At 42.6% G+C, this 27094-nt stretch overlaps 1 protein-coding gene across 11 annotated transcripts in view; it reads left to right on the forward strand.

Moving 5' to 3' along the window:
- Positions 1 to 27094, forward strand: part of TRIP12 (thyroid hormone receptor interactor 12) — a 150797-nt gene that overhangs the window by 46978 nt on the left and 76725 nt on the right. For 9 of the 11 annotated variants that reach the window (XM_073359825.1, XM_073359832.2, XM_073359822.2 and 6 more), the window contains 3 exons: positions 7707 to 7832; positions 8814 to 9613; positions 21600 to 21705. In XM_073359825.1, the coding sequence (XP_073215926.1) occupies positions 7707 to 7832; positions 8814 to 9613; positions 21600 to 21705 (1032 nt within the window). The remainder of the gene's footprint in view (positions 1 to 7706; positions 7833 to 8813; positions 9614 to 21599; positions 21706 to 27094) is intronic. The other 2 variants (XM_073359830.2, XM_073359829.2) reach the window with 1 other exon arrangement.

The following is a 27094-nucleotide window of genomic DNA, read 5'->3' on the forward strand; positions in this document are numbered from 1 at the left end:
TGCTTGAGATTTCTGCACCACATACAAGTTTACACATACATAACATTGTTAGCCAGAATTCACCAACATGGACTTCAGCCAACCATGTAATGGATGTATCTCCCCCTGAGGTATCGGATGAGTATGAGTTGTGGTCCTAGGTCTCATGGACCACCAGTCCAGTGACTACATAATCCCAAGAACATTCAGAAGGGAGTACTCTTCACTTCCTGTAGACACTGATCATAGTTTTCAGGGCTGAGTGGTGAAGCTAAAGGTGTTGGAGGCAGCTGGTGGCGGTAAGAACCCAGATGTTGGGGAAAGTGGGTTGGAGGTGACATGGGGGCACAAGCGAAAGTTTTGGGACAAGGTCTGCATGGGAGGGGGGCGGGCACGGGCGCGGTAGTGCTCCACCTGTATGGCTATGAGCGCCTGGATAGAGTCTGCTTGGCGTGCCATTGTGCTCATCAGCCCATCTGTGCTTTGCTGCCAGAGCACTGGGCTTTTGTGCCGGTGCTCCTCATTCTGCTGGCAGATCCTCCTTTCGCTGTCCCGCCACTCCTGCACTTTTTTATTTTCATTACTTGAATGCTGCATTATTTCATGCAGCATGTCTTCCTTGCTTCTACGTGGCCTCTTTCTGATTCTTTGGAGTCTTTTGGCCAGTGATAACACGGATGGCTGATATCTGAAGGTTGCATCTGTAAAGGTAAAATGCAACACTTAGCAGAGACAGCATTGTTCACACCCGACAGAGCAATGATTCCCTCATACTTAAGGGGAAGCACAGTCTCCACAATAGCATAATTTGCCTGTCCCAGAGCAAGTGCACATAACCCACAGGAGCCCCAAAATGGTGAGTAAGTACAATGTCCAGCATGACTGATTGTTTCATGGCTGTACTGTCCTCTGGGTTTCTGTGCCTTGGGGAGAGTCAACAGTGGCGGGGGCCCCTATACTGAACACTGTCTTCACATTTGCCACAGGAGTTCATCCTGGAAGATATCTCGCTGCTGAGGGGGACCTGGGAAGCAAGGGAGGGTCTTCTAGCACAGTGGGGCTTCCTCCCTGGCCCGTATGCAGTTTGCCTGTGTGCAGCAATGGTCCCTTCGCTCCTCACGGCATAGTGGTGTGGACAAGTTAGCCTTACTGGGACAAGGACCACAGTGGCTCTCTTGAGAAACCTGCACAAATGCATTGCCCAAGTTCTGAATGAGACCTTTGACGAGATCACTGAGGCCGATTACCGGGATGTGAGAGAGCACATCAGTGCCCTATTCCATATCTAGGCATGAATGCAGCCCTAACCCTCCTCGCCCCAAGAGCCCACACTGAATAATTTCCTTCCCAAAATAAAAGCCGCTTACTGGGAACTCCTCTGGTGTTTTGTCCTTCCCCAAGCACCGTCCGCTGCAACTGGCTACCTTCCTCCTGGCTTGAGAACAGCTCCTGACTGCATGCATCTAGGGATTCTAGAGTGTCTTCCTCCGCCTCAGCACTCTTGCTCCTGCTTTGCTGCTGCTGCTGTTCCTCCTCCTCATGCCTTGTAGAACTGGGCTCTGGAGTGTCCATCGTGGTACTCTGAGTGGAGGTGGGGTTGCCCCCAAGTATCACGTCCAGCTCTTTGTAGAAATGTCAGGTCGCAGGGGCAGCACCGGAGCGTCTGTTTGCCTCACAGGCTTTGCGGTAGGCTTTCCGCAGTGCCTTCACTTTAACCCTGCACTGCAGTGCGTCCTGGTTGTGGCCCCTTTCCATCATGTCCCTTGATATCTGCTCGACGGTGTCGTAATTCCTATGCCTGGAGCGCAGCTGGGACTGGACAGCATTCCTCCTTCCCTCCCCCCCCAACACGGAGGTCCGGCACCTAGCCATTGGCCCATACTGGGGATCGCCTGGCATGTGGAGGCATGGTCACGTGGAAAGATTTGCTGAGAGCACTCCACACTTGGCTGAGCAAACAGGAAGGGGATTTTCAAAATCCCCAGAGAATTTAAAGGGTGGGTCTGATAGTTGGTCACCTGAGGGCAGGACAGTAGAGCTCAAAGTGATGACCAGAGTGGCTAGAACAGGCATTGTGGGACACTTCTGGAGGCCGATCAGAGCGCACTAACAGACCAGGGCGTCCACACTGGTTCCGCAGTGCTCCAGCAGGGGCGCATAAAATGTTATTCCACTCCCTGAGGTGGAGTACCAGGAGTGCTCTACGTGCCTTGCCAGTGTGGAAGGGTAGTGAGCTCCTTTAATGTACTCTAACTCGCAAGTGTAGCCAAGCCTTTACTTACAGTGGTGCAGTTGCATCAGAACAGCTGTGCCACTGTAAGTTTGCTAGCGTAGACATGGCCTTAGGCTTGAATGACTTCTTAAAAGTAGCTAATAGAACACAAGTGGAATATAATCTAGACTGTGAAAAAGGCTTGTGAGAGTCTGATGCTTGAGGCAAAGCAAGGTGTCAAATCCTGTTGTACACTAAATTGGTTGAAACCTAAAGGAATGTGTAAGAATAAATAGCTAACTCTCAAAAGATTAGTATGGAAATAACAGCGTTCAATCTTCTCTTCTTCCAAGAGAAGATATTTAAGTAGCAACACTGGACACTAAAATTGTTCAAGGCTAGTGATCATTGAGGAAGACTGAAAAAGTAAACTCACAATACAATGGTAGATAGCTTTTTGTGCTAAACTTACTGTAATGCATACACTAGAGTATTACTTGGAAGCACTGTATAAGCACTAATCCTTGACACACTCTTATGAGGTAGAAGGGAGATTGCCTTTCCAGCTATAGGGAGCTCAGTGTCAGAGCTAGGATTCATCTACAGAGTTTTCTGGCTTCCTGATCTCTGCCCAAACCAATAAAAACGACTTCTGTCTCAAAAATCCAATTGTCATTTATGTGCAGTTCAGCAAAGATGTCTGCTCCGTTGTTCTGGTGGTCCCTTTTCTTCTTCTCTCCCTTTCTACAATGATTTGATAACCATAGTGGGTTAATTCCTCTTAACATTTGACTTTGTCAAATCTGAACAGCTTCCTTTAGCATCTGAACTTACTAGCAAGGTTGCTATTTCATCCTGGGTGGAGAGTCCTTATGCTTAGATTACAGCTTTGCAGAGCAACTACCACTTTACACATACTTGGTAACGGTGGACTGGATGCTATCGTTTAGGTCGGGGTAGTTAATAGGTGGCCTACGGGTCAAATCTAGACTGCCAGATGCTTTTGAACAGACCCAAAAATCTCTTTCTTACTGTTTTTTTGTTTTTTTTTTAAATTTTTTCGGCAGTCTAGACCGTGACTATACCTTGACCAAGAAATTTGGACCTTAACCTAAACCAGGGGTAGTCTGTTGTTAAGCCAGTATACCCAGCTTCAAGACAAGTGGTGAGAAAGATTAGATGACAAAAAATAAACTGAATACTCTGAATGTGCAAGAGAAAATTGATGCACAACCCTGCTTGCAAGCAGTTTGTCAAAATCACATTAGGAGTGTTCAGAAAGGTACTGTAGGTGGTCACACTCTCTAGAGCAATTGCCCTGGGAGGTTCTTTTTGCTTGTACTGAGTCATACTGGAAGTTCCAATTGCTTAGGGTTGGCCTGCTTACCTTTGTCTCTGCACCTTTTTGTTTTTATTCTCTTGTAATGGAACAAGCTACACAGAGCTCAGGTTGAGGCAAGTGCATCAGAAGGAGTGCTTTATGTATTTTTAGCACTTACGTATTTATACTTGTGCTTATGTCATATAGTAAGGCTTCAGTTGACACCCTACAAATATCAGACTTGTGATGGGGAGCTGCTTCTCCTTCACTGAAAAACACTTGCCTGAAGAGTCCATAGAAAGTTGATTTTTCTCCTTTCTGCTTTGAGAATCCATTAACTGTCTAGGTGACAATCCTTTGGGCTCAAATTTCAGCAATATGCTTCCTGCCAGCAAAGATTTATACATCTACTTGTTGGCTAGACTACCTTAATGCTTTCTTTATAATGCTGACTATTGTCAAAGAGGAATAGGTAAATGGCTCCCTAGCTATTCCAGACTGAGTTAAGCATCCTGGTCCTAATTTTCAAAGCCCCTCCAAGATCTCCCATTGTGAACCATTCCATAAATGCTGTAAAACAGGGGTGCTGTTGTTCAGTGCTTAGGAGAAAGCTAGCTATCTCCTGGGATGAAACTTTGTGAATATTGCCCAGTTGTGTGTGTATTACTATGGCTTAAGGTGAGGTTATGCCTTTTTCTCCTTTATAACACCATGCAAGATGCACAGGTCATCCCTCAATGGAAACCGTGTCCAGGTGTCATTCTTCTATATACACATTCCTAAAGAAACATCAGCAAATTCATCCCCACTGAGGATGGAACAGAGTATGAACCTTCAGATTCGGTCTAAAGCTGCCTAAAATTCTGCCTATAGCTCTTATTTATTTAGCGGTGAAAAGTTTCAATGCATGGAGTGATAGTGTTGACATTGATAGTACTTACAGAGGATGGGAGCATCAAGGGTTTGAAGGGTAGGATATCTGTTTTCTTCCTTCTTAAAAATGTCTCACTGAGTGCTTTTAACACCCAGGGACAAGTCTGAGACAGCTTTGAATTATGGAATAAGCCTTAAGAATTTTTTGTGCCGTCTTTTTTTAATTAAATCCCATTTGCAGACTGTTTTCAGTTGCCAGTTTGGACCATTGATCGTGTGTACAGGTCTGAATTCAACTGAGTTTTCTTCTTTGTGGAGGCTTAAGGTGCACCAGGAAGAACCAATTCCCTTTAAGATCAGACTGCCATAACATCAGATTAACTATTTAATACTAACTGAACCCAAGTGGAAGAAATTGAAACTAAATGGGCCTGTTCTTCCCTTTTCTGGGGAGAAAAGTGGTGCACTTTTAAAATCTTTCATTTTTCAAATGAAAACCCTTTAAAATCTCATTGCAAATGCCGTTTGTAACTTTGCTAGCTCAAACCTGATCTGGCAGAATGCTTTGTATAGAGTGGACTGGGGTACCCTGATCTTCGAAGAATTTAAAGCAGCCTAAAAATTCTTAAGTCCTCCTAGACTGAACTCCCCATACTACCTAAAACTTTTCTTCCAGCTGTCTTCTTAAAGTTCTCAGTCTTTGGGTATTTCATATTCAAACTATCCAACACTTAATCTTTCCACAATCATTGAATGAGCATAATTGGGAGAAACACAAATGTATGATCTTAGACAATTTTCAAATATTTTTCGTAAACTGTATATGATTTCTTGGAGCAGTTTCAAATTTGCCTTGCCTGCTTCCAGTGATGTCGGAGAACAAGAGATGGGATTAGAAGAAGGCATTTTCAAATGGGTTTATATGGTATATGTAACTCACTTGTAACATATGTGGTTGAGATGTCACAAGTTGTGACAGCTTCTTAAGTGCTTTGACTGCCCATGAATTAAAAATACTGCACATGCGTGGATGGTGCTTTCAAACAATGTATCTTTAAAGTACATTTATGGAAAGGTCACCTCCAATAGTGGGCCTCTATGTCCCAGCAACTCTGATGGCTCATTCTGTTCATGGACTCATTTTAGTCACTTTCTGCATCCCTGCTTTGAGCCACTACTGTATTGCCTTTAGATCAGTTAACTTTACTGGATCCTTTCTTTTGAAAGGGTAACGTACAGTCTCTTGGGGTGGCCTGTTGGAACTTCTTTCGCCATGGTAAATCAGTTGCATTAAAAATACCACTTGATTCCCCCCTTTCCTCTCCTCATTAAGTTTTAAAACTTATTTTCCTCTAGTCACAAGCTACAAAAACCCATATAGAAAACAGTTACACAGGTTTAAAAGTGAATAGCTTTTTTTTTATGTGCTGCTAGAGCGCCCTTTTTCAGTCCATGGATCATAATCTCTTGACTTTGCAGCTGTTTCATAGCTGTTCTTTCTTAGGTCCATTATTCTTATGGCTTGCCTCTTTCCTTGGTAAGATCACTTTTGTAGATTCTCTATAGGGTTTTGGAAACAAGCTGTCAAAAGGCTTTATTAACCTGTTAAAGCTGGGACACCTGCTGCTCTCTGTCAATGCACAACTCCTCTGCTTTCCTCCCCATCATCCTGGTGTCTCTAAACAAACTTTAAGAACTAGATTTCTCAAGGCCGGAGGCGCTCACAATTTCTAACCTTCCCCTACTTCAGTATAATTTGCAAACGATCAGGAAATAGACATGCTTAGTTAATAGCATGTGTAAAATTCTGATTCTTGGGTAACTGGTTATGTCTAGGGCCCTACCGAATTCACAGTCCATTTTGGTCAATTTCATGAGCATAGGATTCAAAAAATGGTAAGTTTCATAATTTCGCTTATTTAAATTGGCTATTTCATGGTGGTGCAGGGTCCTGACCCAAAAGAGGGTTGTAAGGTTATTGTAGTGGTGTCGTGATATTGTCACCCTTAGTTCTGCACTGCTGCTGGCGATGTCGCTGCCTTCAGAGCTGAGTGGCCGGAGAGTGGTGGCTGCTGGCTGGGAGCCTAGCTCTGAAGGCGGCGCTGCTGCCAGCAGCAGCAGTGCAGAAGTAAGAATGGCATTGTATGGCACCTTTCTGCACTGCTGCTGGCGGGGTGCTGCCTTCAGAGATGGGTGCCCAGCCAGCAGCCACTCTTCTTGAGCCACCCAGCTCTGAAATCAGCGCCACTGCCAGCAGTAGGCACAGAAGTAAGGGGGACAATACCATGACCCCTTATAATAATCTTGCGACCCCCTTCCCATGATCCGCTTTTGTGTTGGGACCCCCAATTTGAGAAATGCTGATCTCCCCCATGAAATCTGCATGTTTACAGGGTAAAGTACACACAAGACCAGATTTCAAGGTCCGTGATGTGTTTTTCACAGTCGTGAATTTGGTAGGGCCCTAGTTACGTCGCTTGAATATCTTCTGTGTTACTGGAAGAAGCAAGTTATGTTCTGGAGTAGCTGAAGCATTATTGGTGATTTTTCTTAAAGCCTGGTCCTCTTCCTATATCATATTCTGCATAATAGGGTCTACTCTTACAAAGTCAAAGTAGCAACAGTGGAAGCACATGAACATTAACAGGTAAAATGCAGCAGAAATATACCTAATAGTATATCCCCGTGGTACAGTCTATGGATAACTTATAAAAGCTAAAGAATTCTTCCATCAACCTAGCTACCAGCCCTTGGGTAAGTGGATTACCTATGCCCATGGGAGAACCCTTACTGGTGGATTTGTGAAATTGAACAGCAAAGGGCAAACTTGTAAACACCTTTTATTGGATTAGCTCTGATGCATAGAAGCATTCAAGGTTGATGTGTTAATATTTTTCCCTGTTCTAAAACAATTGCCCTAATTTTGAAAGTTTATTTGGTCATGTCTTGTGTTTCATGCTTGAGTGGATAATTGGGAATTGGATGGGCTTGCATAGCAGAATAACTGCAGATAATGTCATGCTTAACAATTCTTTAGGTTTGAAACTTTTTTACAATGTCTGTCTTATTCGAGATGCCCCAAAATCATTTGGTTAGAAATCACTACTAAGTGCATTTCATTTTACAAAACATTACATGACACTTTAGAAGAATAAATTTTAGTATGATCTTGTTTAATGAAAGGTTGATGTGAAGAAGTATGTGAAGTTGTACTTACACTAATATATTTTTGTATAAAGTACAAAAAAAACCTTCCACCTACAGGCTTTTATCTACTTCTCAGACTCCTGATAGCTTTCTGTTTTGACTTTCTGCTGACAGGTCACATTTAGGGCAGGCAAAACATAAGGCACATAGCCCTCCTGAGAGTAAAAAATCTATTTCAAAGACACCCAAAGTGCAGTCTAATACTACTTCTGAGCAGTCCACGGGACACTTTTCTAAAAGGTAACTGCTTCATATTCTTGTTAACAAGTGTAATGTGCACTTCAAGAATGTACATAATATTCTAACCATATTGGATGACTCAAATGTCTGACATCTAGTTTTTACTAATCTAGGCTTAATGTCAGCTGATGTAGGTCAGTGTCTGAAATGTTCATGCATTGCATTATAACTAAAAGTCACAAATTGAAACGCCATTTCATCAGTGATGGGGAGAAAACAAATTCTGCATAACTAGCTCTGGATTATATATTGAAAATTGAAACTTTCCTACATCTTGGGTAAGATGCAAATTTCCCAAACAGTTCTGAACTCTGTAATATATTAAAGCAAATATAAAATGATCTGGTATCAGGCTGCTTTAGTGATGAGAACCTTGGTGATGTCTTATTTGCTTACCATTTTCATCTTCCTGCCCCTTAAATTAGAATAGATCATATTTCAGTCCTGTTGAAGAGAACTAAACCATTTTGAAATATTTCATGTGACTGTAATAAGAGGTAAATTGCAATCACTTTATAAAAAAATTCCCACTCCTCTGAAATCCAGTTGACTGGTTATGCATTACTGAATACTCCTTGGTTTCTTGTGGAACTTAGTTCTGAAATATTTATATAGTGGCTTGAGGTATTTTGGTTGTCGTCTGTGAAACAAGAGGTACTATACTCCAAATGGTATTTAAAATCCTCTCATAACTCCCCTAAAAATCCATAGATGACAGTGTTCCATGCTCTTATTTTGCAGCTTTTTTTATTTTAGTTTGGTCTTGCTAGTAAAGTGACATAATTGAAATCTGGAATGCAACCTTTTTCATCTAAGCATGTTTTCCTTTTTAATGTAAACCTTGTAATGGACCATGATTAGGATATATCTACATTTTCTTGAATGCCAACAATTAGTATAAATTGGTCTCAATTATTGTAATAATGTAAAGTTTCTTGTAACTTAGTATTGTATTAACTCTGTTTCTGCTTACTTCTGCAGAGGCTGTAGTTCATCTGCAGTTATAATACCACAAGAAGACCCAGACAAAGTCAGTACTTCAGAGAGGCAAAAAACGGGGCAGGTGCCTAAGAAAGACCATTCTCGAGGAGTGAAACGCAGTGCTAGCCCAGATTATAACAGGACCAATTCCCCTAGCTCTGCTAAAAAACCCAAAGCACTTCAATATACTGAAACTTTCTCGGAAACAAACAAGCCACATACTAAATCTAAGAAAAGACCCTTAGACCAAGAACAGCAGTCGAAATCTGCACAATTGCCATCAACGAGCAAGGCTCATACCAGAAAGGGTGGAGCTACCGGTAGCTCCCGAAGTCAGAAAAGGAAAAGGACAGAGAGCTCATCTTGTATAAAGAGTGGTACAGCAGTTGAATCAACTGGCATTGAAGAGAGGTCTGCAAAACCCAGCAAACTGGCTTCAAAATCGGCGACCTCAGCCAAAGCTGGGTGTAGCAACATCACTGATTCTTCTTCTTCAGCTTCTACATCCTCCTCCTCTTCTGCTGTTGCCTCTGTTTCTTCCACAGTTCCTCAGGGTGCCAGAGTAAAACAAGGAAAAGACCAGAGCAAGGCGAGGCGTTCCCGTTCTGCATCTAGTCCCAGTCCCAGAAGGAGTAGCCGAGATAAAGAACCAAGTAAAACAGGTGGCTCTTCAAAGTTTGACTGGGCCGCTCGCTTCAGCCCAAAAGTTAGCCTGCCTAAAACAAAACTGTCTCTACCAGGCTCTTCAAAGTCAGAGACATCAAAACCTGGACCTTCAGGATTACAGGCTAAACTAGCAAGTAAGCTGATAAATATTTTATTTTATTTTGGAAGGGTGAAGTGTCTTATTTTTGAAACTCAGCCTGGAAAAAACTTTACATAGACATTTTTGTTTTGGTTCTGAAGCAATCTGCAAAATAGTTCCGCTAGACCTAAACTCTCTGGTAAAATGCATCGGCTTATGATTAAGTTCTTGTCTGTTCTTGATGATCAAAATTCAGTCTTGTTGGCTCGTTGTCTATGGTATAGACGTCTAATAAATGCTCCCCGTTAAACTTTATTTTTAGATGAAAAATGACTATTACAGTTAAGGGCCAAATGCTGAGGTACTGAACATCTGCAAATTCCATTAAAGACTACGGGAGCTCCAGATTTTAATCACCCTGGCCCTCGCCCTCCCCCGTAGAATTCTACTTCAGAATTGTATTGGGTAGATGAGTGTACCTCTCTTACTTTTAAGTATAGACATTTGACTCATAAAACATAAATAAAACTATAGACCACCTTCTTATAGATTCCAAGGCCAAAAGGAACCATTGTGGTGATTGTCTGACGTCTTTATAACACCGGTCATATAAGTCCCCCAAAATTCCTTTTGAACTAAGCCTATCTGGAGGGGGGAAAAAATCCTTGTGTAATCAAAATGAGAATACGGTACTACTACTCTTTTTCTCAAAGCTTGGGACTTTACTATGAAAATCTACCAAAATCAGGCCTTCACATTTACCATACAGAACATTTAACTTTGTGTGAGGTTTTCATGTTGACTTCTGATCAAGTTTTAAAGGCAAAATGTAGAGATCTTTAAAATGTTCAATGATTGTGTGCCCTGGGGTCTTTCTACTGATTCTTGGTGCATCCTTCTTGGTTGCATCTTCATTGGATAATCACCTGACTTATGAGCTTGTACTAGGACTCGGGTGATCTGTGTTAAATTTCTAACTCTACCACATACCTCCTCAAAGTCACAAGAAATATCTTAATGTTTGCTTCCATTCTGTATTTGTAAAATGGGAATAATAAGTCTTTCTCACAGCAGAGTTCTGTGGATAAATTCATCAGTATGAGATCCTTGAATGCTATAGTGATGGGTTGTATATAAGAACCTAGATAGAATATCAAGGTCACCTTTAAAATTGAGCTCCTGCTACCATTTTCTTCAATTCCTTTGCGGGTCTTGGAAAACTAATGACTTCATTTCTACTCTAATTTCTCAGCTAGACTACATTCCCCTAACCTCTTTCCCTTTTAGGTTGTACTCGGATAACCTCAACACAGGAGAAGTAATCTAAACCAGTGGTTCTCAACCAGGGCTGTGAGCCAGTTTCATAGGGTCTGCCCCTCTTCCTGCTGGTGGCGCCTGGGGCTGCATTTGCCGCTCTACTCCCAGCCCTCTTTGACTGCTGGCGCAGCCAGCAAGAGCCGCCCAGGTGGGGTGACCTGGCTCTAGGGCTTGCAGAACTCTCAGGAAGCAGCAACCGTAGTGGGGGTTACCCTTCCAGCACACAGCCCCTAGCTACCCCCTGCTGGTTTCCTGAGCAGGTTTCAACCTTTTTAACCTGAGCACTCTCTCTCCCCCCATCACTTTGAGCTATAATTTTTGGTTGCACCCCCTCAACCCACACAGGCTGGGTAGCCTGCTGAGGCGAGTCACACAACCCCTTCTTCCCCCCCCCCCCCCCGCACCCCTCTGAAAGTCAAACTATGCCTATGTCAGAGGGGACCACACCCCTTGTCCAGTGAGACTGAGGCCCCCTGCTGGGCCCTGGATTTTTTTGCAGCATGTTTGGAGGGGGGCCTCATAAAGAAAAAGGTTAAGAACTCCTGATTTAAACTATTGCTATAGGCCTGAAAGGCTGGAGCTGTGTTTCTTAACCTTTGGTCTTGTTTACTTCAGGACCTTGTTGAGATCAAAGGGGATGAAGCCTGCCCCCATCAAGGAGGACTGGCTGTACCAAGGTGGAGCCTTCAACGCCAGAATGCTGATCTGCATGTGGCTTTCCAATTTGATGTTCTAGACCAACCCTCGCCTAAATTGATTATCTGTGTGATGCATTATACTTTCTCAATATGCTCTTAACAAAAAAATACCAAACCCAAAACCTTGCACTGCGTGTCTCAAAGTTTGAGTAATCAGATTTTAGTGAAGCTTAGGGTGTCTCTGTCACTCATGGTTGCTCCATCTACAGTAGTCTGCCCCAGCTGGGGCTAGTGTACACCAAGAAAACTAGGACTTGTAACTGCCTTCGTGGAGACCTGACTTGTGCATATCTTGTCTTTGTTCAACTCTGCTCAGAGCATGGTTAAACGAACTTAAGTAAAAACACTTCTCTACTACAACTACCCGTAGTGGTGAATTTCAGGTCATGCTTCTCCTAGAGTAGGAGAGGCTCAGAAGGCTGGTCATCTTTCTGGACTGCAAATATAGGGGTTTATGAAGTTTATATGTAGCACTACCATCTTGTAACACCATCAGTGATCCAAATAGTATCAGATGCCAGAGAGCATTCTCTCTCCATTAAAGTGAGCAAGTACAGCACAATTATAGATTTGTACCCCAGTTCTGCATTTGTCTTTTTCATATAACTAAAGCAGTGATTCTCAAATTTTTGTACTAGTGACCTCTTTCACATAGCAAGCCTGAGTGTGACCCCCCCCTTATAAATTAAAAACATGTTTTTATTTAACAGCATTATAAATGCTGGAGGCAACGCAGAGTTTGGGGTGGAGGCTGACCGCTCGCAACCCCCCAATATAATAACCTCGTGACCCCTGAGGGCTCCCAAACCCCTGAACTAAAGGTTTGGGAGAACAAGGTAGATTGGCAAACAGCCTGTGCTGAAGATGGGAATCCAGAATTGCTGTCACATAAGGCTTTAACTAGTTTTTTGAATGCTCCTTAACTCCTTTTCTAGTTCAGCCTGTATAGTTCCTTATTCTGCAAACTCACTGATTAACATGCATGTTCAGCATGCAGATGGCATGTGAGAAAGGAGATAGCCATAGTCTGTTTCTTGCCTTATAAGGAGAAATTCATAGTTCAATCTTAAAGTTTTTTATCTTTAAGACTGAAGCAGTGGTTGAGCAAGAACTGATTAAATATATAACTTTCTTTGCAGTTATTCACTAATCATAATTCCAACCCTGTGAAACACAGGCTTTAGTGAGAACTCTGTATACTACAGGAATCAGTGCCAAGTAAATAACTTTCTCAACATGAACAACAAATTAATTCCTTTGAAATCCCTACTTGCCTCATGTGTCACAGGATGTCGCAATCTCACCTACCTAATGTCACCTGTTTTACTTGCCAGATGGTGTTGCTGAGCTCATTTTACGTTTTGTAACTTCCATAAAAATAGGGCTAACTCACATTTTAAGAGACTATTCTAGCAAAACTGAAAAATGAACTTCTATTTATATAGAGCTGTAAATATACACAGCTTTTTACAAAAACTTTGGCCTCCCCACCTCGCCTCCCCAAGATCCTACTCAGAGTTTAGCAGTCCAATTCACCTATGGGGGGCAGAATTATTCAGGAAGGTGTGGAAATACTGTTGGTAAATTTAGGAGGGCTTTGTAAACAGTGGACCTTAAATGAGAGGAGGGGACTTCGAGGAGGTTCAGAACATAGGCTGAGGTAGAAGATACCTTGGTAGATAAAAGGGGACAGTTCCAATAAAAGATATTACCTCACCCATCTTGCCTCTCTAATATCCTGGGACCCACAGGGCTACAACTACACTGCATACAACAGTAGATAGAAAGGAGCATTTAAAGGATAGAGAAGAGAATGAACAGTAGGAGATGAGGTCAGAGTTGTGAAGAGTATAGGAACCTGGCATTGGAAGAAGGGAAGCTTGCAAAGAGATTTGGGAAGTGGAGTAGCATGGTTGGAGCAATCAGAGAGGAAGACTAGCCTAGCAGTTCTCAGGGTATATCTACTCTGCACCTGGAAGCATGCTTCTCATTGTGGGTAGACATGCATTAGCTCGAACAAAACTATTACACTAAAAATAGCAATGTAGTTGGGGAGTATGGGCAGCAGCTTGGGCTAGCCACCTGAGTACAAACCCACCCTGACCACCTGAGTATGTACTGCAGTGGTTAGCCTAGTCCCAGTGTCCATAGTACCCTGGCTACATGGCTACTTTTACCAGTGCTGGTAAGCACACCTCTATCCATAGTGTAGACCTATCCCTGTACTTGCTAGCCAAATGGCCTTGTGCTCATCCACAGAAGACTTATGTAAACTGGTTTGGGATTTAATTTGTATTTATTTATTTTAAGGCATGATACTATAAAGAGGGGTAACTTAAGCATTGTTTGTTGACCTAACTCATTTGAGTGGAAGCAGGGCTAAGACATCACTGTGTGCTTTTAAAAAAAACAAAAAACACAAAAACCACACTCATCCTAAACTTTCAGATCAGGTTCAAATGAGCAAAATAAATATTCACACCAATTTGTGCAAACTTTCAAGAAGTGCAAGTTGAGTATTGGCTTTTCTAATCAGTCAGATAGTACCCTTAACATGGCATATACAGCTTTGTGTAGTCTATTTTTCTACTTCAGGATTTAAAAGAAGAAAAATAAAGAGATCAATCAAGTGTATGACTGAACAGAAACTTAATTCACAATTGTAAAATTTCTAAAATGCATATTTAAATTAGATATGCATCTAGATATGTAGCAAAATTTCAGCTGAAAAATCACTGTGCTGAGGAAATGTTAACCTCTGTTCTGGAGTTGTCATAGGGCGTTAGGGGAAATGTGCATATTAAATTATTAGAAAATGTTTAGTTTGTTTAAAATAGTATGAAAGCAATTTTTCATTTTATTCTTTTAAAAGCAAGTTGGATTTCAGTACAATGAAGTTAAATATGTTAAAAATATTGCTTAGGCCGACATTTTAAATAGGCAGGCCAGAGATATACTTTCAAAAAGAAAAACATGGGACAAGACCTCTACAGGTTCAGAGTAGAGGCTTGGGGAGAATTTTAGAGACCCTGCTACTTGGGTTGATTGGAATCCTAGAAGATTAGAGTTGGAAGAGACCTCAGGAGGTCATCTAGTCCCACCCCGTACTCAAAGCAGGACCAACCCCAAAAAAATCATCCCAGCCAGGGACTTGTCAAGTCAGGCCTTAAAAACCTCTAAGAATGAAGATTCCACCACCTCCCTAGGCAACCCATTCCAGTGTTTCACCACCCTCCTAGAGAAATAGTTTTTCCTAATATCCAACCTAGACCTTCCCTACTGCCACTTGAGACCATTGCTTCTTGTTCTGTTGTCTGCCACCACTGAGAAGGTATTAGGATTTCTGCCAGAGTGCTGTTCCTGAACCTGGTTGGATGTGTTTTGGGAGGTGGGGGAACAAAGATGCAGTCTTACCTAATAACTTTCCCCAGCAGTAATATGAAATTAACAGTTTCCAGGGTTATGAAGAGTATCCCTGAAACTGATGTACTTTCTCAAAGTTTGTCAGTTCACATTAGGAAGGCTCTCTGCAATCATGTGGGCAGAAACTCATTTTAAAATATCTTAAGGCTACTATTTTCAAAAATAGGAACCTCAAGTTGGGGTCTTAAGTCACTTTACTTAATTACCTAAATATGGAATTAGGATGTTAACTTGAGGCTTTGAAAAAATCTTGGGGGGTAAAACCTGAAAATCTTGGTCTAAATTCTGCTTAAAAAATTATTTTAGCTTCTCTTGATCACCAGGGAAAGGTTGCCCCAGAAACATTTTGGAGCCCTTCCCTTTGTGCTGGGCACACCACGATAGCGATAGTCTCGCTTGCACACCCAGCCCCTCTTCCCCACTCCCCCCCCAGGTGATTTGTCTCCCCTGGCTGCTCCCGATTCCCAAACCAACACACCATCTTGAGGCTGCCGCTTAGGAGGGACATGGGACCCTTTTCATGGCTTCCCTTCACCTCCCCATGAGAATCAATTATTTTGCATCGGGGAGTGGGGAGAGAATCTGTGGAGCCAACCAATACTGTGCTTGTGCAGGGGCGCAGAATTCCCCCAGGAGTAGATATTGCAGAGACTTAGAGGAAACTGCAGAGTTAAAATGAAAATTGAGCTAAAATCTAGGGCTGTCAAGTGATTAAAAAGATTAAGTGCGCAATTAATTGCACTGTTAAACAATAATAGAATATGATTTATTTAAATATTTTTGGATGTTTTCTACATTTTCATATATTGATTTCAATTACAACACAGAATACAAAATTTACAGTAACACTGTTTTTTACAGTGCAAATATTTGTAATCAAAAATATAAAGGAAATAGTATTTTTCAATTCACCTAATACAAGAACTGTAGTGCAATCTCTTTATCGTGAAAGTTGAACTTACAAATGTAGAATTATGTACAAAAAACCTGCATTCAAAAATAAAACATTATAAAACTTTAGAGCGTATAAGTACACTTAGTCTTACTTTTTGTTCAGCCAATCACTCTCACAAACCAGTTTGGTTACAGTTGCAGAAGATAATGCTGCCTGCTTCTTGTTTACAGTGTCACCTGAAAGTGAGAACAGGCATTTGCATGGCACTGTTGTAGCTGGCGTCTCAAAATATTTGTGCCAGATGCGCTAAAGAGTCATATGTCCCTTCATGGTTTAACCACCATTTGAGAGGACATACATCCACACTGATGATGGGTTCTGCTTGATAATGATCCAAAGCAATGCAGACTGATGCATGTTCATTTTCATCATCTGACTCAGATGCTACCATCAGAAGGTTGCTTTTCTTTTTTGGCCGTTTGGGTTCTGTAGTTTCTGCATCGGAGTCCTACTCTCAACACTTCTGAAAGCATACTCCATATTTCATCCCTCTCGATTTTGGAAGGCACTTCAGATCCCTAAACCTTGGGTGGAGTGCTGTAACTATCTTTCGTAATCTCATGTTGGTACCTTCTTTGCATTTTTGTCAAATCTGCGGTGAAAGTGTTCTTAAAACGAACAATATGTGCTGGGTCATCATCCAAGACTGCTATAATATGAAATACATGGCAGAATGCAGGTAAAACAGAGCAGGAGACATACTATCCTCTCCCAAGGAGTTCAGTCAAAATGTAATTAACGCATTATTTTTTAGCAAGTGTCATCAGCATGGAAGCATGTCTTCTGGAACGATGGCTGAAGCATGACAAGGCATAGGAATCTTTAGCACATCTGGCATGTGAATATCTTACGACACCATCTACAACAGTGCCATGTGAACGCCTGTTCTCACTTTCAGGTGACGTAAGAAGCAGGCAGCATTATCTCCCGTAAATGTAAACAAAGTTTCAGAGTGGTAAACAAAGTCTTTAGTCTGAATCAGCCAAAAGAATGAAGAGAACTTGTGGCACCTGAAACTAACAAATTTATTTGGGCATAAGCTTGGGTTTTAGCCCAGAAGGCTGGATAAGGATTAACATAGGTGAACAAAGAGAGGATCTGGGGAATTAAGACCTGCCAGCCTAACTTCAATATATGGAATGAAACTTTAATGATTAAACAGTTTGGTTTATAAGCGCCTAAAGCAGTGGGCAACAACTGGTGGATCGCAGAGGATCTCCTGGTCGATCGCAATTTCTGGCAGTGCAGTGCGGCTGCCACTAAGGCAGACTCCCTGCCTACGCCAACCCCACACTGCTCCTGGAAGTGGCCAGTGCAGCCCCAGGGGCAGAGGTGCAGGGGTCTCCCTCTGCGCACTGCTCTTGGCTGCAAGCACCACCCCCTGAAGTGCCCATTGGCCAGGAGAGCTGCAGAGGCAGTGCTTGCAGAGAGGGGCAGCACACAGAGCCACAGGTCCCCCAACCCCTCACCAGGGGCCGCAGGGGCACGTTGGCTCCTTTCGGGAGCAGTGTGGGGCCGGGGTAGGCAGGGAGCCTGCCTTAGCCTCACTGCACCCATCGCCGACTGGGAGCCCCTGGAGGTAAGTGCTGCCTGGCTGGAGGCCACACCCCAATCCCCATTCCTGAACCCCCTCCTGGAGCCAGCACCCCAAACTCTTCCTGCACCCTGTACCCCCTCCTGCACCCCAACACTCTGCTCCAGCCTGGAGCCCCTCCCAGAGCCTGCACTCTGCACCCCGACACTCTCTGCCCCAGCCTGGAGTCTCCTCCTGCACCCAAACTCCCTCCTAGAACTTTCACCCCTCATCACCTCCTGCACCCAAACCCCAGGCTCAGCCCAGAGCTCCCTCCTGAACCCCAACTCCCTGCCCCAGCCCAGTGAAAGTGAGTGAGGGTGGGGGGGAGCGAGCGATTGGGGTAGGGGGTGAAGGGGGTGGGGCTTTGGGGCAAGGCGCAGGGCAGATCCTAAGTTGCCCTTACATTCAGAAAGTGATCTTGGGCATAAAAAGGCCGGAGACCACTGACCTAGAGGATAATAAGGCTGTAAAGAATAGCCAGCATGGATTTGTCAAGAACAAAGCTAACCTAATTTCTTCCTTAAACCAGTAAACCCTGTAAAGAAGATAGTAAGGCTTTTAACAAAGTCCCACATGATATTCTTATTAGCAAACTAGGGAAATTCGGTCTTGATTAAATTACTATTAGGTGGGTACAAAACTTTTTGGAAAAACTTCATTTTCAGTGGCACACAGTCCAGCTGTGAAGGAGTTTAGTGGAGTCCCACAGGTGCCAGTAATGCCTCTGTGACTAGAACAATGGAATGCAAAATATGCTTATAACTCGCAGATGACCCCTAGGAGTTGCAAGCACTTCGGTGGACAGGATTAGAATTCAAAACAACCATGATAGATTAGAGAATTGGTCTAAAGTCAACAAGATGAAATTAAATAAAGACAAGTGTGAAATAAAAACTACACTTGGGAAGGAAAAGTCAAATGCACAACTACAAAGTAGGGAATAACTTGCTAGGCAGTAGAACTGCTGAAAAGGATCCAGGGGTTATATTGGATCATAAATCAAGTGAGCCAACAATGTGATGCAGGTGCTAAAAAGGCTGATACTGTGGGGTGTAATAACAAGAGGAGGGTTTGTGTATAAGTCCTGGGAGGTAATTGTCCTGCTGTACTTGGCACTGGTGAGACCTCAGCTGGAGTGCTGTCTGTTTCTCGACACCACATTTGAAGAAGGATGTGGACAAACTGGAGAGAGTCCAGAAGAGAGCAACAAATATGATAAAAGGCTTAGAAAATCTGACCTGTAAGCGAGAGTTAAAAGCTGAGTATGTTTGGTCTTGAGAAAAGATGGAGGTTGTTGGGCGGGGTCTGATAACAGTCTTCAAATAAGTTAAGGGCTGAATTATAAAAAGTATGGTGATCAGTTGTTCTCCATGTCTGCTGAAGATAGGACAAGAAGTAATGGGCTTAACCTGCAGCAAGGGAAATTTAGGTTAGATATTAGAAGAAAAAACTTCCTAAATTACAAGGATAGTTAAGAATTGGAATAGGTTTCCAAGGGAGGTTGTGAAGTCCCTGTCATGGGAGGTTTTTTAAGAGCCAGTTGGACAAACACTGTTCAGGGATGGTCTAGGTTTACTTGGTCCCGCGTCACCAAAGAGGGCTGAACTAGATGACCTCTCAGGGTCCCTTCCAGCCTTACCTTTTTTGTGATTCTATAAAAGAAATGGCATTCTACAATTCAGCAGCTCTTTTCCTGTGTGTTAAATTGGGGGCGGGAAACCCTAAACCTTTTTTAGGGTCTGAAATCTGATCCTCTTTGAAAATGCTTTTCAGGAAATTAAAACTTTTGTGCTGATTAGGAGGGGTTTTCGTAGCCAGTCTTGACTTACTTCAGTTTTCAGTTGACCTAAGCTGAATACATGTGTCCTTGTGAATTTTTCCAGTAGCTTAAGAAAATAGGAAACTTGCATAGAGTCCACAGCTGAGTAGTAACTGCATATTAGTGCATCAGTTTTTTAGGAGTCAGATATTTAAAATAGTGAATTTTGTAAATGGCAAGACTAAGAAAAATAGTGTCAGGTATTCATGTGCTACAATGAGCACTAATATAGAATTCATTCTTCTGGTGGCACATCCGTCCTAAAAAACTTAGTAGCATATTATATTGTGATTGGGCCTATAGGTCCCAGTCAGGACCCCTCTGGACTAGGCACAGTAAAAATAAATATTTTTTTTAATTTATTTATTTTCTAGTTTAGGTTCTTGGCTCTTCAGGGCAGGGACCACCTTTGCATCTTAAGACTTTAGAAGCAATGATTCACAGACAGTTTTCATTTAAGAATCCTGTTTTGCCTATACATTTGGGCAGTATGGTAACGCTGAATGAATTTTGTCCCCTTAAAGTTAAGATTGGCATACAATTATGGCTGAGATGAGCATTAAGATCTAAATCCCTATTTTCAGTTTAGCACGTATTTTAAAAAAAAAACCAAAACACTTTGCACTGCCATTCTTAATGTGTTGGGTCTTGTGGGGTGGTCTCTTATTGCATTTCTGTACAACCAGAGAAGTGAAATATTGAAAATCATCATGCATAGGCAGTGACTATAAATTTTAGTTGTCTGCACAACTCCTCAGAGATTTGGAATGTAGTCGCAAAACCTAGCGTGGGGGGAAAGGAAAGTGCTGCAAAAGTTTACCCTAGGAGTAAATCTATGGGGTTTTGGAACAAAAAGCACTCGCATCTCCAGTTTTAGAAAAGGCAGAATTCTTCACTTTTTCAAGCTGCCTCATGCTCTCTTATAACTCGGATAGGAGAACTTTCATTTTATCTGAAGATAACTATTTTTACTTTGTTATTCTTGCACACTTGACCGAATTGCCTTGTGCTTCACCTTGAGAGAGTTGCATTGAGAACAGCATTATTTGTCCTCTTACGAGTCAGTCCTCTCCCACAGATTGTTGGTAACATTAAATCAGAGGACTGATCTTAATAACTAGGAACTGTGAAGGGAGAGTGTATCAGAGGAATGTTGGAGGGAAAAGCTGACAAGAGTAGATAAACATTTGACAAAAAGCCTGTATTCATGCAAACATATTTAATAAAATGGTAAGATGAATGATGGGCAAATTTTCCTTAAAATTAAGGAAATTAACTGCTAAAGGAAGAAGAAGAAAAGGCATACTTGTGGCACCTTAGAGACTAACCGATTTATTTGAGCATAAGCTTTCGTGAGCTACAGCGAGCTGTAGCTCACGAAAGCTTATGCTCAAATCGGTTAGTCTCTAAGGTGCCACAAGTACGCCTTTTCTTTTTGCGAATACAGACTAACACGGCTGTTACTCTGAAACCTGCTAAAGGAAGGTGTCACGATAGTCTTGGAGACCTGAAGAGCTCTGGTCAAAATAAACACAAGCAGATCATGGACAAGGGGTAGTGCAAGCCTCTGACTATTGACTAATGTACATGAAATCTGATTTTGAGCAGACCACATCTGTGGGATGAGGGTCTTACTTTCAACACAATATTTCACCTTTTTGGACTGCTCACATGAGTCAAATGTGACTTGTGATAGGATCTCCCATATATGAAGAAACTGACCTCAGCATTTCACATAAACCACCAATTAGTATCTAGAGCACCTACTCTACGCTAGCTTGATCTAGATAAAAATTGGCAATGTACCAGTGCTGAATTTCTTTCCCATCACTCCCTTATTGTGTTTAAATAGAATGTTTTCTGCTTACCAGTATGTCTAAAGAATGAACAGCTAATATATAGAATGCAACATCCTGTAACCTAGTACCTGTCGTAGGCAAGGCCTCCCATCATTGCTATAAAATCATATAGAAAGTTTTGCCACATGTCCAAAACACATTTTAATAATTCCTTTTATTAATTGTACTGAGTTGTGTTGCTAGGCCATTAAAGCTTTCCTTCAATGTTAAAACACAAAAGGCTTTGTTGTGGCAGTTAAAAGTAGGTGGGAGGCTGAAAGAAGAGGAATTTATTGGTGTCTTTTCTGTGAAACAACACTTTGACTTTTCTGTGCTTCTCTACTTGCTATGTACTTGAAAACAAAGACTGGATTGGATTGAAGTGTTGTCCTAACTCTCTCTATTATGTATATAGGTTTAAGAAAATCTACGAAGAAGCGCAGCGAATCACCACCTGCAGAGCTCCCCAGTTTGCGGCGGAGCACACGGCAAAAGACCACGGGCTCCTGTGCTAGCACGAGGTAAATCTTAGATTCGGGATTATGAGCTGTGAATGACTATTACTGCAGTTGATCCAAGAAAGCTTACACCTTCTGTTGATGGAAAAGGGCTTCAAATTGCTATTGTGTAAAAGTGGCTGTGGTTCAAATACCCACTGGGTCACTGAGATTTATACGAACATATAAGTATGTGTGGAGTTTGGCATCCTCCTACATGATGCTACTGACCTCTAATTACCGAGCAGGGAAGGACTACAATATAGTAGGCTAGCTCAGCAAATTGGTGACAAATGTATAGTTGTGTCGTCCGAGTCAGAGATGGGGGAAGGCTATTTAAGTGGGACACGCTTCAAGGTCTCTTCCATAATTTTTAAAGAAATCATTGGTATGCAGCTGTTTCCGGAAGACACTTTGCTTCGAAGAAGAATAAAGCTATAAGTCACTGCTTGTTTGTGTTTTTTAGAAGGTGGTTATTTTTATCAGAAAGGCAGGTGATCATAAAAACTTGCTAGCCAAGCCAGGGTACTAGTAAACTACAATTTGATTTATTTTATTTTTTGCAACTGCAAATCACAATTTGATTTCCTTTTAGGAGGAAAGGATCCTCTGTTTGTCCAAAAGAAGCTCTTGTTAATCGTACAAAATGCAACATGAGTTTAGGAACGGTCACCATGTTTAACACTGTTCAGTCACTAAATATTCAATTTAGTAGATTTTTTTTTTAATATACTGTGCAACTGCAAGCCAAAAAAAGCCTCTGATCCAAGATTCAGGCGCTAACATCTGCACAATAAACTTGGGTCTGGAAAGTCTTGGGAGTCTCTCTCGGGGAAGTATCTCAAATATGTACAGGAAGCTAAGTGGTTTTGTGTGGTGTTTTTTTTTTTTTTTTTTTTTTACTGTGCTAGTTCATAGTTTCACCAACAGCCCTGTAGGTGACTGCATAATCTAGATCACAAACTTTGGTTGATGCAAGTTACATTGGCATAAAACTGTTCATGTTAGTATATTGGTTGGCTCCTTGCATTGTCACTGTGTACTCACCAAGAGTGCTTGTGTCATGCACTGCAGTGCTCTGTGGATAGGTATCCCAGCATGCAACTTGCCATTATCCAGCACACTGTCTTTTGGGAAATTTTGGCAATGAATGTGTCATGTTTTTGGGATGCAGTTCAGACCAGTGAGGTTGCCACCTCCTCCCCTTTAGCCCTGGGTGCCTTAAATGCTCTGCTGCTCTCGCTCCCTGTCTGGCTGCTCCCAGCCAGCATACAAATGAGCACTGAGTGTCTGCCGCCAGCAGCCTTCTTATTATGCCATAGCTAGGGCCCTTCCAATTTCATGGTCCATTTTGGTCAATTTCCCGATCATAGGAACTTAAAATAAAATAAATTCCATGATTTCAGCTATTTAAATCTGATATTTAGTGGTGGTGCAATTGTAGGGGTCCTGGTCCAAAAAGGAGTGGGGTGGGGGGTTGCAAGGTTATTGTAGGAGGTGTTGCAGTACTGCTACCCTTACTTTTGCGCTGCTGCTGGCGGCAGAGCTGGATAGCTGGAAAGTATCTGCTTCTTGTCAGGAGCCCAGCTCTGAAGGCAATGTGCTGCCAACAGCAGCTCAGAAGTAAGGGTGGCGTGGTATGTTATTGCCACCTTTACTTCTGTGCTGCTGCCTGCAGAGCTGGGCACTCAGTAAACAGCCGCCGCTCTCTAATATAACCTTGCAACGCCTCTGCAACTTCCTTTTGAGTCAGGGCACCTAATTTGAAAAATGCAGGTCTTCCCCATGAAATCTGTATAGTATAGGGTAAAAGCACACAAGATTAGATTTCACAGGAGGAAACCAGATTTCACAGTCTTTGATGCATTTTTCATGGCTGTGAATTTGGTAGAGCCATAGCCATACTCCAGTCTTATTCAGCCTTGGCTATTACTAACCAAGTGACGCCCTCCCCCCACCGCTACCCCAAACATACCCCAAGACCTGAATTTTCTCCGAACTCTCTGTCCTGAAATGTCCAGTTGTGTCCTGGTACATTAAAGGAGCAATGAACCTTATTACTCCTCTGAAAGAGACAAAAGCATTGCTTATTGCTTAAACTGGAGTTAACAATCACTTCAACTCACATGCAGCACTAGGTTGGTTTAGATTAAAAGTAAAACAAGTTTATTAAAAAAAAGAGGTTCTAAGTGAGTTCAAGTACAAGGGATAAAGACAAAAGTAGCTACAAGCAAATAAAAGTAAAAACCACTTTCTAGTAGCTAAGACAACAAGCTACAGTCTTGGTTCCACACAGGTTTCTTACTGTTCTTTCTAGCCATGGCTGACTTTCTCTCAGGGTATGTCTACACTAAGAAATTAGGTCAATTATAGAAATTGATTTTTAGAAATCTATTTTATACAGTCGATTTGCGTATGTCCACACTAAGCGCATTAAATCGGTGGAGTGCGTCCTCACTACCGTGCTAGCATCGACTCAGAGTGATGCACTGTGGGTAGCTATCCCACAGTTCCCACAGTCTTTGTCGCCCATTGGAATTCTGGGTTAAGCTCCCAATGCCTGATGGGGCAAAAACATTGTCGCAGGTGGTTTTGGGTACATGTCGTCCCTCCCTCCGTGAAAGCAATGGCAGACAATTGTTTCGTGCCTTTTTTCCCACGCAGATGCCATACCACGGCAAGCGTGCAACCCGCTCAGCTCAGCTCACTGACACCGCCGCTGTTGTGTCCTGGGTGCTGCTGGCAGCGGACGGTGCAGTAGGACTGCTAACCGTCATCATACACCGCTTCTGCTGCAACTCTGCTCTGCTGCTATTGTCTCAATAGCGAATTTCTCCATGTTGTCTGTCACGGGGTTTCGGGTATGTGTGTTCTTCCTGAGGAAATGTGCATGGTGCTAACCATCATCCTCCACCTCTTCCGCTGCAAATCTGCTCTCATGAATCCACCTCACAGGTCCTCTCGTTGTTCTCTATAAATATCTATTCTTGTAGCATCTGTCAGCCACCGCTTCCACCGTAACTCTGCTCTCCTGCAGACAGTACCATAGAATTGCGTCCACACTACCCCAAATTCAACCCGGCAATGTCTATTTCATCGCTAATCCCCTCGTTGTGGAGGAGTACAGAAATCTATTTTAAGAGCCCTTTAAGTCAACAAAAATGGTTTCGTAGTGTGGACGGGCGCAGGGTTAAATCGATCTAACGCTGCTAAATTCAACCTAAACTCGTAGTGTAGACCAGGGCTCAGTCAGGACCTTCTACAGAAGTACAAGGTGCTGGTTTCCCTTTTTTTCCTAGGTGAAAGATCTTTGCCTAAGCAGGTTTCTCATCTATGTTAGGTTCTCGGAGACTTCAGTTCCCTTGGTTGGGGGATCCGTCTTTCTCTGTTTGCAAGAGCTCTGGCCCCTTGTATTTGTCTAGTGATGGGTGCCAAGATGACTTCTTCTCTTGTTACATCTTTCCAAAGTCACTGTTTTTAGTCCTTGGGATGACCTCACTCTGTTCTTCCCTGTCTGTGGATTCCTACCCTGCTCATTCATATGTAAATAGTGTCCATTGTTTGTGTTCTTACCTTGCTTAATTCCACTAGAGAAGACTGGTAGATAGCTGCCTTCCCGTGTGTGTGTGTGTGTGTGAGAGAGAGAGAGAGAGAGAGAGAGAGAACCTGTTTCTCTCTTTGTTTGGTCACTGACTTTGAAACGTATCACGTGTTCACAATTCCTCATAATGTTAATACATTTTTTTAACTATTTTATATTCATTACCAGTGTTCTTAACTTTCATAAAAGACCTTACTTAAACAGTTTTTTATAATTGTATATCATTTGAGGTTCAGACTCTCACAACAGGCTATCCCCACTCTCCCACCCCCACTTGTTAGGTTGATGGCTTTGCTTATCTTTTATGCAAGTGTACCTTCGTTGTCTCTGCATGACAGCCAGGCTGGTCGGACAAACAAATACATCTTCCTTTGTCCGATGCAGACTGTGCTTTATGTACTGCTTGCCAAACACATTTGCAGAACATAATTTTAGTACATATTCATAACTTTGTACACTACCTGTACACACACCATGCAAGAATACGAATGACCAGGGAATTACTAGTTTTCCAATGAGAACCTGCATGACCCTTTTTAGATACAGATTATGACAAGTGTATTAGGTGTAAAATGTGTCAGGATTGATGACTCTCACTGACACAGTGTGAACAGCATGGTGGGGAGAAGAAGTGAGTTGAGCAACGGGGTAAGTTCCCATCATGCAGCTTTCTCCATCTCATTATGCCATCCATAATCCAATAATTTTTGTGCCTTTATTAAAAAAAACAAACAAACAAACACAAAACCACGCAGCACTTCTCTGTCCGCCATCTCTGAGAGAAGCGTGGAGTCTACACAGCACTGTGCTATTGTCATGAATGTGGCAAACACGGACAAACAATCCTCCAGTATTTGCAGAGCTGCAGCAAGAACCGCAGCAGCAGAGGACATGGCCATTTTGTGATAGGCAGATGGCTGTGAGACAGACATAGCAAAAACCAATTAAAGGTGGTGGTTGGTGGTGATCACAGAGCAGCTACAGACGGTGGTGCATTGCTTATGGGCCCAAGAAGCAATCACTGAGTGGTGAGATTGCATCATAATGCAGGTTTCGGATGACAAGCAGTGGATGCAGAACTTTTGGATATGAAAGACCACATTCTTGGATCTGTAGCCCACCCCAGCTTTCCAGTGCAGGGACACCAAAATGAGAGCTGTGCTGATAATGGAGAAGTGAGTAGCAATCTTTGTGGAAGCTTGCAATGCCAGATTGCTACCAGTAAGTGGAAAATCATTTTGGAGTTGGAAAATCCACAGTGGGGCTGTTTTCATATAAGTGTCCAGCATCATTTAATAGTCTCCTGCTACACAGAACTTTTTCCTCACCAGTGGATTACTGTTGCTAGTAGTGATCCTGGGGGACCTAGCCTACCCCTTACTCCCTTGTCTGATGAAACCATACATTGGCCACCTTGACAGCACCAAGGAAAGATTAAACTACTGTCTCAGCAGGTGAAGAAAGACAGTTGGATATGCTTTTGGTAGATTGAAGGGATGCTGGTAGAGCTTACTGACAAGATAGGATTTCAGGGAACAAAATATCCCAATGGTTATAGTGTGTGTGTGTGTATAGTGGCCTGTTTGTGTGCTTCATAATAAATGTGAAGCAGATGAAGGGGAAAGCTGCTGCTAGGGTCAAGGGCAGAGGTGGAGTCGCTATCTGCTCATTTAGAATGAAATGCAAGGGCCATTGGAGTTCCATGTGGAGCTATGTGGCTGAGGGAGGCCTGGAAAGAGCACTTTAACAGTCAGCCACAGTAATGTGTTGTGGTGAATTGTGTTCTATCTGGCCCTGAAGTTTTGGGGGCTC

This window comes from Lepidochelys kempii, chromosome 9, assembly GCF_965140285.1.
Source record: "Lepidochelys kempii isolate rLepKem1 chromosome 9, rLepKem1.hap1, whole genome shotgun sequence".
In the NCBI taxonomy this organism is placed as follows: domain Eukaryota; kingdom Metazoa; phylum Chordata; order Testudines; family Cheloniidae; genus Lepidochelys; species Lepidochelys kempii.